General features: G+C 61.3%; 1 protein-coding gene across 1 annotated transcript; it reads left to right on the forward strand.

Moving 5' to 3' along the window:
* The first annotated feature begins 1,898 nt into the window (after positions 1-1,898).
* On the forward strand, positions 1,899-9,368 carry SLC25A10 (solute carrier family 25 member 10). Its single transcript, XM_024761088.1, has 11 exons — positions 1,899-2,078; positions 4,104-4,223; positions 4,789-4,903; positions 4,992-5,040; positions 5,296-5,337; positions 6,208-6,251; positions 6,401-6,471; positions 6,754-6,846; positions 7,130-7,207; positions 8,109-8,165; positions 8,255-9,368. The coding sequence occupies exons 1-11, from the start codon at positions 1,986-1,988 to the stop codon at positions 8,354-8,356; spliced, it is 864 nt and encodes a 287-aa protein (XP_024616856.1). The 5' UTR covers positions 1,899-1,985; the 3' UTR covers positions 8,357-9,368.
* Positions 9,369-10,831: the final 1,463 nt, after the last annotated feature.

The following is a 10,831-nucleotide window of genomic DNA, read 5'->3' on the forward strand; positions in this document are numbered from 1 at the left end:
GTAGGTGGCCCTAAAGTGTCTCAGACCTGGAAATGGATGGAGTGTGCCACTGGGGATCGCCCTGGGTCCCTGGAGCCCACTTGGCCCTTAGGCTTGGCGTTAGGAGGTGGGTCTGCTGGGCATCCTGAGTTGCCCTGCTGAAACCCATGCAAGACCTTACAAGATTCCATCGGAGCCTGGTAGGATTTGGCCTTCGTCCAGGCTCATGAAATGGTCACAGAGGACGCAGCAGTGGGAGATCCAGAGCTGACTCACGTGCTTCTCACCCCCACAGACACCCCCACCCCCCTCCCCGCCAATTCCAGGGACCCTGGCGTCTGCCAGGCTACCCACACGGCTCCATCCTCCCTGCCCAGGCACCAAAAGGAAATGTGTAAATGCCGCAGCACAGACACCAGATCCCAAAGAGGCCTGGCCTGGCAGCCCTGTCCTTAAGCCCTTGCCTGACCTCCCCATCACTCTCTCAGACTTCTGCACAAGTCTTTAGGATCCATTTGAGAATCTGGGATCCTTTTGAGTTCCGTGACCTATAGTTTGCACAATCCACCTTTTTCTTGAAAGGGTGCTCCAGTCTTGGGGCACTTCCCGTTTTCCAGGATTCCTCCCACATTTCCAACTGCCCTTTCAGCAAAGTACTACCCCTTGCCCCACCCTGGGCTCCTTGGCATTTCTGGGCTGGAAATCTGGAGCCAGCTGTTCATGTTCCCAACTGATAACAGGGGTCAAGGCCTCCTGGGGTTCTGGAAGACACAGTTTCCTTAGTCTCCAGGTGGCCACTTTAAGCAAATAGCAGGGTTTGCTCAGGCACCTCATGCCTCTCACAGAGAATCACTGGGTGCTCAGAGACCAGGCTGGACTTGTTATTCAAGGTGCTCGGTGGGCCCAGGGGGCCACGGGTTGTTTCCCTGATGCCTGTCACCCTTCTACCTTGGGGTGGGGGCTGCAGTGGCCAAGCTAGGACAGCAGGATATAGGTCCTTACTAGTGCAGGGGTCTCTGCCTCTGCCTCCCCCGAGGTCCATGTAGCCCCACCCAAAAGCGGCCCTGGGGACTCAGATTTCTCTGCCTGGCAGGTGTACCTTTGGGCTAGCAGCACACCTGCACTTCCGGTTTGCTGGGAGGTGTGCATCTCCTGCTGGGGCCAGGCTGGGGCAGGCAGTTTGCTGATTGCCGCCTCCCAGGAGCCTGAGCCCCACGCCCCAAACCCCTCTCCTGGGCCGCCTCAGGGTAGCTGCCTGGGGCCGTGTGGTCAGAGCAGGCCTAAGGCTGGAATTGGCTGGGCGTTCTGGGAGGGGCGGGTAGGCGGGGCGGCTAGTCTCTCCGAATTGCCTTTGTCCCTAGTTTTCCTGTAATCCGCAGCTTGGTCCTAAGGAGGTTTGCCGCAACCTCTAAGCAGCTGTACGCGTCCCGGAGCCTGCGCCGCGGGGGTGGGACACTGGGTGCAAGTCCAGGGCCGCGACAGGGGGCGGGCACTTAAGGGAGGCAGGCCTCTAGGAGGGGTGGGGGCTGGCAGAGCGCCCAGGCCACTCGGGCCGTGACCTTCGCAAACGTGCCCTAGGCTCCAGGGCGGCCCCGCGGGCTGGCCGGCGCAGGGTGGGGGAGGACGCAGGTCCCTGGGGGGAGTGAGGGAGGTTCACCCGCTAGCTCCCTGCGGTTCGCGCGGCCCGCACCAGTGGGGGTCCTCTAGGCGGCTCGGTGGGGCCCACGAGGCTGACCTGCGGGCCGCGACCGCTTTAAGGCGGGGCCCCGCCCCCGGGCTCGGGGCGGGATCTTAAAGGCCCCGCCCCCTCGGGCCCCTCCCCCGGGCCGCGCGGGCGCATTGGCTGTGCGGGGCGCGGGTGGCCGGCGGCCCTTTGAACGGGCGGCGGCGCGGAACGGGCCGGGTCGCGGCTGGGGCGGGGCTGGTGTCCGGGCTTCAAGGGCCGTGTCGGGGGTCGGGGCCGGACACCTGCGCTCCTCGGCGGCGGTGGCGGCGGCGTCCGGGCCATGGCGGCCGAGGCGCGCGTGTCGCGCTGGTACTTCGGTGGGCTGGCGTCGTGCGGGGCCGCCTGCTGCACGCACCCGCTGGACCTGGTCAAGGTGAGTGCGGCGCGGGGAGGGTCTGCCGAGAGGCTCTGCGTGGAGCGGGCGGCGGAGGTGCCCCATGGTCCCCACTTTGCTGTCTGTGTGACCTTGGACTGGTCCCTTGGCCTCTCTGAGGCACTTTACCCCGCACTTTTGAGGACACTCGTTCTCCTGGCTGACACGTTGAGGGGGTGGTTCTCTGAGCGCAGCTGGAGGCACCCCGGCAGGACCACGCGCTCCCTCTGCCTACTGGGTGCCAAGCACACACACACAGACGGAGGAAGGATGTGGCCGGCAACCCTTTGGGCTGCTTCTTTCTGGGAGCTGGGCACCTGGAAGCCATGATCCCAAGGCTGCATACAGGTCCTGCCCAGTGAAGGTGATTGTTTCTCCCAGGGAGAAGCAATCACACTGTTTCTGCGTTTTTTTGAAAAAATGCTTATGGGGCAGAACAAGACAGAGATTCCCTTGTCCCTGAGGCAGGCCAGTTTTCTGCCCTTTTCTCACCACAAACAACAAAGAAGGGCCAGAGGCACAAAGCATATTTTGGCCAGTGGGCCCTGGGCCAGGGAACCTGGGCTGTGGTCTTGTGGGGCCTGTTGGCAAGGGCAGCCCCCTGGCCACCCCCTTCCTTATCCCCACCCAGAGCAGCCTGCATCCCACATTGGCCCCCTGGGAGGGATTGGCACCTGTGTCCTGGGCTGACCCAGCCACCCATCAAGCCTGGCCACCAGGAAAAGCAAGATTAGCAGATGTTCGGGGTAGGGCTGAAGCTGGTAGCCCCTCTGGCATTTTAGAGACCTGGGAGAGGCCTGCATGGCTCCTGGTAGCCCCCAGGGCCTGTGACGTGGCCTGGCAGAGCAGGGCCAGGTAGGAAGGTGCTTTTTGGTTTGTGGAGAGAGGAACCCCTTCTCATGTCTGTTTTGTTTTACTTTCTGGATGCCCGTACAGGTCCCTTTGCCCTCCTGCCTCCCCCATCGCAGGCTCGGGAGGATCAGGCTCACTGTCTCTGCCTGGATGTGGACACAGCCTCCGGGGGCTCTTGGAGCCCTCCCTGGCCCTGGGCCAGCCTAGAGTCACTTGTCCAAGGCTCCTTGGGGCGTCACTGCCCCTTGCCCCCTCCCTTCCGCCCAGGTGCTGTTTTGCTGCAGAGCGCTTGGGGCAGGGGTGGGAGTCTGGGAGGCCGGCAGACAGGAATGTGGCCGCCCTCTGGCCCAGGGAGCACACGGTCCCGTGCTGGGGTGAAGCGGGCGGTGCCGGCAGCCATGGAGGCCTCCAGCAGGGGAGGCCCTGGCCAGGGTTTTTACTTCTCGTCATCGTCTTTGGAAAAAGTATCTTAAAACTCCTTGAGCTCTCCCTTTGCCCCACGTCTTGGCTGAACCCTCACAGTGGCTTCTCGCCTTCACGGAGGCTGCTGTGTGGCCACCCTGCCCCCAGGCCCAGAGGGCCTTCTGTTCCTGGCTCACAGCACACTGAGAGAAACTGAGGCAGAAGAATCAGTAACTTGCCTCAGCGGGTCCAGCCAGGACCTGACTTGGCTGGAGAGTGTGCTGCAGGGATGGACTCCGAGGCGCCCTTCCCTCTGTGCACCCCCTGGATTCTCACCCACCTCTTCCGAGTCTCCCATGTTTCTTCAGGTCAACTCTGAGCCCCCCTAACTCTGTCTCTCTCGAGAGGCAGGCGAGGCTACAAAGTGGGGCCCTGGAGTTGCCTAGTGTCCTCATCTAAAGGGTGGAGCTGACGACTCCACCCCATGGCAGGTGGAATTGGGCTCACATGTCGGCTGGTATTGTCTCTTGTGAGATGGTGGTGTGAAAAAGAGGTTGGCGCCAGACGTGGACACAGTCCCGGCTCCACTCCCCAGCTGGTGCCCTTTGAGGCTTCCGTTTCCTGTCTCTAAATGCGGGTGCTGGTAGCACTTGGCCCACAGGCTCACCATGTAAAGGTGGAAGATTGTGGAAAAGGGCTTAGAGCAGAGCTGGCCCTGGTGGGCTCCAGATGGGCCGTGGCTCTGAGCAGGTGCAACCCGCTTCCCCACAGGTGCATCTACAGACGCAGCAGGAGGTGAAGCTGCGCATGACGGGGATGGCGCTGCAGGTGGTGCGCTCCGATGGCATCCTGGCTCTCTACAATGGGCTGAGCGCCTCCCTGTGCAGACAGGTACCTCTGGGGGGCTCCCCACCTCCCGGGGTAGTGGGTGGGTGGGACTCATGGCCAGGGGTCCCTTAGGTCTTGATCCCAGAGCCCACACTCAGCCCAAGGAGGCAGAGGGGTCGCTGGCCTCCCCCAGGCCAGTCGCGCCTCTTGTCCACCGTGGATGCCCTGTGGGCATGGAAGCTACTTTCTCCTTTTCAAGGCTGCTTAGGAGGAAGGAACCGTAAGGCCTGGGGAGCCAGCAGCCCCCCGGGTGGGTGCAGGGCGTGGCAGTGTGAGTGCTTCTGCCTTGCACAGGGTTGGCCGTGCTCTCACAGCCGGCCCGAGACCTCCGCCTACAGATGGGGATACTGAGGCTGGCAGGGGCGAGGCGGGAGAAGAGGAGGGTGCGGGGCCTGGACTCAGCCAGCCCTGGGTTCACGAATTGGCTCAGCTGCTTGCTGGCCGAGAGGTCCCTGGGTGTCCCTGTGGTCCACGTGGTGACGACCATGCACTGGAGGGCCAGGGGTGTGGGGGTTGCCCAGCGCCGTCCCTTCCCCTGCACCCTCTGAGCTGGGCCCCTTCTCCCCAGATGACCTACTCCCTGACTCGATTTGCCATCTATGAGACCGTGCGGGACCAGGTAACCAAGGGCAGCGAGGGCCCCCTGCCCTTCTACAAGAAGGTCCTGTTGGGCTCCATCAGTGGTGAGCAGCCGGGTGGGCGGCGGCAGGGCAGGTGGGGCGGGGGTCATGTGACCCCTTGCCAATGGTCACATGTTGGCTGTTGTGACAGGTTGTGTTGGCGGTTTCGTGGGGACCCCCGCGGACATGGTCAATGTCAGGTCAGTGCAGTCCCCGAGGCTGGGGTCTTGCTGTCCCCTGGTGGGGCCGGCCTCGCTCGCTGGGGTCTCAGTGTGTTCAGCCTGGAACAAGCCACTCAGACCTCAGGGTCTGGGGCACTGGGGGATGGCGCTGAGCCTGTGGCGGGGCCGCCCTGGGCGGGGCCGGCTGCTCACTGCCAGAGGGAGCCCCTGACGCCTGCTGGGGTCTGTGGGGCGTCTGGCCCTGCCGCCGCCTGAACCCTCTGCTTGTTTCAGGATGCAGAATGACATGAAGCTGCCCCAGAATCAGCGCCGAAAGTGAGTAGCATGGTGTGCCCGGGGGTTTGGGGGACGGGGCTGAGAAGACCCCTGAGCAGCTCTGCTGGGACCCGGTGGGGACTCCAACAGGGCACCACTCCTGTGGGGTCACGTGGAGCAGGTCGGGCGGCTGACAGCCTTTGGAAACATACATTGTGAGCGTCTGTTCTGGAATCCTCAGGGGGCTTCCAGGACCTCTGGGTTCTTCTTCCCCTGTGGGAGGACCCCGGGGTTGGGGACTGGACTGGGAGGTGGGCAGGGGTTGGTCACTCTTTACTCCTTCTTGCACCTGTGCATATTTGCATGAAGGGTGGTTTAGAAGTTTAAATGAGTTTGGTCTTCAAAAGCGTTTGGGAGCTGGGTGGTTGTTTTCGTGGTAAAAACACCGTTTTGCGTGAAACCTCAGACACTGTGGATTCTGAGGCCCTGTTTATGGACCGATGCTGTAGTCAGACACTGGGCATGGGCATTGGTAAGAGCCAGTTCAGGGAGAAGTGTGGCTCCAGGTGATCCCACTGGCCACTCACTGGCCAGAGCATAGGCTGTGGGGAAGGGGGCCCGGCACGGCGTCCCATCCTCCCGCCCCTGGTAACGGCCTGCAGACAGGACTAGCCTCAGAGCTGGCAGCCCGCCCCACCCCCCAACAGAGGGTGTTTTCCTGTGGAACTTGGGATCTTCAAGGCCCTGAAGTCCCCTGAGCAGGGAGACTGCTCTGAGCTGTCAGAAAAGGCCATTGTTCTCTGGCCCCTGTGGCACTTTGAGTTCCTCCTGGCCTGTGATGGGGGCATGGCCTGTGATGGGGATGGCCTTCCCAAGGGAGCCAGTGGTCAGGAAGAGCTTCACATGGGCCCACTCTCTGTCCCCCGGCAGCTATGCCCACGCCCTGGACGGCCTGTACCGCGTGGCCCGAGAAGGTGAGAAGGGAGGTCCTTTGCACGGTGGGGGCCTGGGGCAGCCTCCAGCTGGGACCCAGGAGCGGGCCTAGGGAGAGCGCTGTTAAGGACTTGGGGGGAGGCCGGAGGGGTTTGGGCCGGGCACCCAACCTCTTCCCTTCCCCCGACAGAGGGTCTGAAGAAGCTGTTCTCGGGCGCAACTATGGCGTCCAGTCGAGGGATGTTGGTCACCGTGGGCCAGGTAGGGCTTCCGCTTGGGGTGGGACTCGGGCAGCATCTGGGGGGCCTGGTCGCAGCCCTCTGAGAGGTCCCAGAGGAAGGCAGTGGGCACAAACACACATGGAGCCGGGGAAGTGGGCTCAGGCCGGTCTGGGCCTCATCTGTCCGCCCAGGTGTGGTGACGGTAGATGACCCACAGAGCATGTACTTGGTCAGTCCAGCTGGTGTCATTGTGGGCCCCATCTGCTTTCCCCCGAGCTGTGGGCTGTCCCTTGGGCCCTGACCATCCCTGCTCCCCCAACAGCTGTCCTGCTATGACCAAGCCAAGCAGCTGGTTCTCAGCACGGGGTACTTGTCCGACAGCATCTTCACTCACTTTATCGCCAGCTTCATTGCGGTGAGTGGCGGAGGTGGGGCCCTGACCAGCCTTGGGAGCTGAGGGCGCCTGGGATGAGCAAGGGCTCAGAACGGCAGGAGGCTTTGGCACATCTGGTGGCTGCCCCTCTCAGGCTGCATTAGTAGGCGCCAGGGTCCTGGGGAGGAGTCCATGGATCCCCCAGAGCCCAGGCTGAGACTGTTCCTGTTGTCCTCCATGGCCCTGGGGGTCCAGGATAGTCCTGTGGTGAGGGGGGTGAGGGAGGTGAGGGAGGTGAGGGGTGCCCACCCGCCTTGCCTTCCAGGGTGGATGCGCCACCTTCTTGTGCCAGCCCCTGGATGTGCTGAAGACCCGGCTGATGAATGCCAAGGGCGAGTATCAGGTGAGTGGGGGCCTCGCCCTGCTGCTGCTGCTGCTGGGTGAGCCTGTGTCCTTGTGCCAAGGTGTGGACGAGGCTCTGCCCCTCCACCCATGACTGCATCCCTCCCGGTTGCTGTCAGGTCTGCAGCAGCCTGGGCTCTGTGTGTGTTTTTGTTTGTTTTTGTTTAATAATTTGTTTATTTATTTATCTTTGGCTGTGTTGGGTCCATTGTTGCTGCGCGTGGGCTTTCTCTAGTTGTGGCGAGCCGGGGGCTACTTTTCGTTCCAGTGCGCGGGCTTCTCTTGTTGCAGAGCACGGGCTCTAGGCGTGCAGGTTTCAGTAGTTGGCACGTGGGCTCTAGAGCGCAGGCTCAGTAGTTGTGGCGCACGGACTTAGTTCCTCTGCGGCACGTGGGATCTTCCCAGACCAGGTCTTGAACCCGTGTTCCCTACATTGGCAGGGGGATTCTTAACCACTGTACCACCAGGGAAGCCACCTGTGTGTGTTTTTAAATCAGATTCTTTGACACGTTAACTGAGGCAGTTGGGTCACTGCAGTCAGTGAAACTCGGCACAGTGCAGGTCGGCAGGTCCAGCGCCTGGGGTCAAGCACCTGTCCGAGGCTCCCTCCATCACGCATAGTGTCTTCTGTGCCTTTATGGCAGCCGCTCAAGCACCATAGGTGCCTGGCAGGTCACCCTGGCCCTGGGTGTGCTTTCAGGTTCTAGTTTTGCCTGGTTAGTGGGCAGGGCAGCCCTTGACCTTTGTGCCTGCCAACCCCACCTCCCATGTTTACCTTTGAACTTGTAGGCTGCTTTGCACACTCATGCCTGCCATCGGGTGCGGGGGTGGAGGGGGGTGGGCGTTCATGCCTTTCGAGAAGCAGCTTTCCATCTTATTGCATTATCTTGCATTTTTTGCAGGGTGTTCTGCACTGTGCCATGGAGACAGCGAAGCTTGGGCCGCTGGCCTTTTACAAGGTTAAGCAGGGGCGTGGCTGGGGCAGGGGGGCAGGGCAGGGGGGTTCCCTCCAGGGCTATCTTCACGTCCCCCCTCCTCTCTCCCTCAGGGCCTCGTGCCTGCCGGCATCCGCCTCATGCCCCACACCGTACTCACGTTTGTGTTTCTGGAGCAGCTTCGCAAACACTTCGGCATCAAAGTGCCGTCCTGATGTGGCTGTGGGAGCAGATGGGTCATGCCCAGGCCCCTGCCCCAGTTTTTTCCAGAGTCCTGGAGGGTCAGCAGCTGAGCGCTGCCCTGAGCCCAGCACCTGCCCACCGTGCTCCAACCCCCTCCTCCCTGGCTCAGGACCCCCGCCCCAGCCTGCCTGGCCAGCCCAGTGACCATCGTCCCCTCCTGAGCTGCTGCCCACACCTCCACCCCCTGCTGCCCACCCCAGGCTCTCCCCACCTGATGTCCAGCGGCCTCCTCTGCACACCAGTGACTCCCTCAGAGGGAGGTGTCTAGGCCCCAGGTTCAGTTTTCTCTCTCCCCAAGTAGGCAGTTAACCCTGGAGTTGGGAGGGGCAGGCTGTCCAGGCTTTCTGCAGTCTGGGGTCTCCAGCCCCTGTAGTCTCTTCCTTTCACTAAGCCCAGGGCCCCCAGCACTGTCTTCCAGCAGCTTCCACCGAGGACCTGGGTGATAGAGTGGGGGTGTGGACCCCCGGCATCGCTCACCAAATGCCCCGTGCGCCTGCACTTTCATCCCAGGAGAGGGACCATAGCTTTTATGATGTTCTCAAAGGTAGCTGCGCACCCACAGCTGCCAGGCCAGGGCAGAATGAGTACCCAGGAGGGAGGGTCTGGGTGTGACCCACAGGTGCCCCACACCCCTGCCCCCCCATTGCTTTAACAATCAGTTTCACCAAAACCTCTCAGTGCCAGCAGGCGGCTGCTGTCTTCATGGAGCGTGCAGTGTCCCCTCCTGGCTCCCTGAGCAGGAGTGGCTTGTCCACAGGGGCTCCTGTCTACACAGCAGTCACTTGCAAGGTCCCCAGCAGCTGGTCAGCCAAAACGCCACTGCCCAGGTTCCACTGCCACAGCAGCCTGCAGATGGGCTGGGAGCTGCATCTGTCTGCCTCTCCCAGTCACCTGGCCACTGTGCCACACCCCCCGCCCCCCAGCAAGTGGCCAGCACTTCCACGTCGCCCTACAAGGGTGTTAATAAAGGACGGTGAAGTGCTGGGTCTGGTTTCTGTGTCCAGGCCACTAACTGGTCTGCCTCGCTGTCTCAGGCTACAAGACCATCCTCTGCACCCTCCAAGGAGGGCTCTTGGGTTTATGGAGGAGTAGGGCCCAGAGGAGGGGAGAAGCTGCAGCCCTGCTTGGATACACTGGGATGGCCTGTGGACAGATGGCTGGGGCGAGAGCGGGGCCTACACATTTAGGGGTGGTCAGTGTTGAGGTCCTGGATCCAGGTCACTGTCGATCCCGCAGGGCTGCCCCTTCCCAGCAAGCATCTGGTGCTACAAACCCCCTAGGAATAAGAGTTCCCAGTAGGACTGGCTGGTCTCCCTAGAGGTGCCCCTTGAGTCAGAGCCCTGGGGTTTTGGACACTGGCCTATTGTCCAGCAAACCCAGAAGGGCCTGGGAGACCCTGGTTCTATGGGCTGCAGACCCTCAGACAGACAGGCTAGGGCAGGAGCTGGTGAGAGTACCATCCTGAGGCCTTTTGATGTCCCAGGACAGGTAGAAGCTGCCCCAGGGCTCCTGCTGCCCCAGCCAGGGGACAGGACAGATGCCCTGGGCAGTTCATTCAGACATCAACGCCTCTGGCACCCTAGCCGTGAAGCAAGAACTGTGGAGCATTTCAAGCAGATAAAAAGTAGAATTTTAGGTCGTGGTGATAGTTGCACAGCTCTGTAACCTGATAACCACTGTATCTCAACAAAGCCGTTACTTTAAAAAACAACAGGGCTTCGCTGGTGGCGCAGTGGTTGAGAGTCCGCCTGCCGATGCAGGGGACACGGGTTCGTGCCCCGGTCCGGGAAGATCCCACGTGCTGCAGAGCCTGCGCTCCGCAACGGGAGAGGCCACAACAGTGAGAGGCCCTTGTACCGCAAAAAAATAAAAAATAAAACCCACATGCCCCCACCCCAGCCTCAGCGGTGAGCTCTCATCAGACTCACGTTGAGGTGTTCACACCCCACAGACCCTTCCCCACCCCTGGATTATTTGGAAGCAGATCGCAGATGTCCTGTCATTTATAGATAAGTACTTCACAAGTCTCTGAAAATGCTCTTGAAGAAAATCTAACGTAACTGCAATAGTAACTGATACGTAAGAAACAAAGTGGCCGGTGTTACCATCATCAGATTTCTCAGTTGCCACATGCATGTTGTTAAGTCGGTTTCGTTTGAATCCAGTCCAGCTGAGGTCTCCTACTCACATCTATTGCCGGCCTCCCCTCCCCATCCTTTCTTCACAGGATAAGCCAGGTCCTTGATCCAGCTGCCTCTCCTTCCTCCGTCTGTGAATTTCCTAAAACCGGCAGATGGATCTGGATTAGGGTCACATTTCTGGGCTACTGTACAGGGTATGGAGTGCATGTCCCGCCTCAGCGTTTGGGCGCGATGCAGCTACTGGCCTGGAAACGCATGGTCGGTGTTGGGGGCTGGGGTGCGGGCCAGACTTCCTGAGCCCTGGGC

This window comes from Neophocaena asiaeorientalis, unplaced genomic scaffold (assembly GCF_003031525.2).
Source record: "Neophocaena asiaeorientalis asiaeorientalis breed wild unplaced genomic scaffold, Neophocaena_asiaeorientalis_V1.1 scaffold30, whole genome shotgun sequence".
In the NCBI taxonomy this organism is placed as follows: Eukaryota; Metazoa; Chordata; class Mammalia; order Artiodactyla; family Phocoenidae; genus Neophocaena; species Neophocaena asiaeorientalis.

Excerpts from the sequence above, each read along its gene's own strand:
- SLC25A10 (XM_024761088.1), top strand. The coding sequence starts at position 1,986 with ATGGCGGCCGAGGCGCGCGTGTCGCGCTGGTACTTCGGTGGGCTGGCG. Across the intron at positions 5,041-5,295 it reads GCGGACATGGTCAATGTCAG|GATGCAGAATGACATGAAGC; the intron begins GTCAGTGCAGTC and ends TGCTTGTTTCAG. Across the intron at positions 7,208-8,108 it reads ATGCCAAGGGCGAGTATCAG|GGTGTTCTGCACTGTGCCAT; the intron begins GTGAGTGGGGGC and ends CATTTTTTGCAG.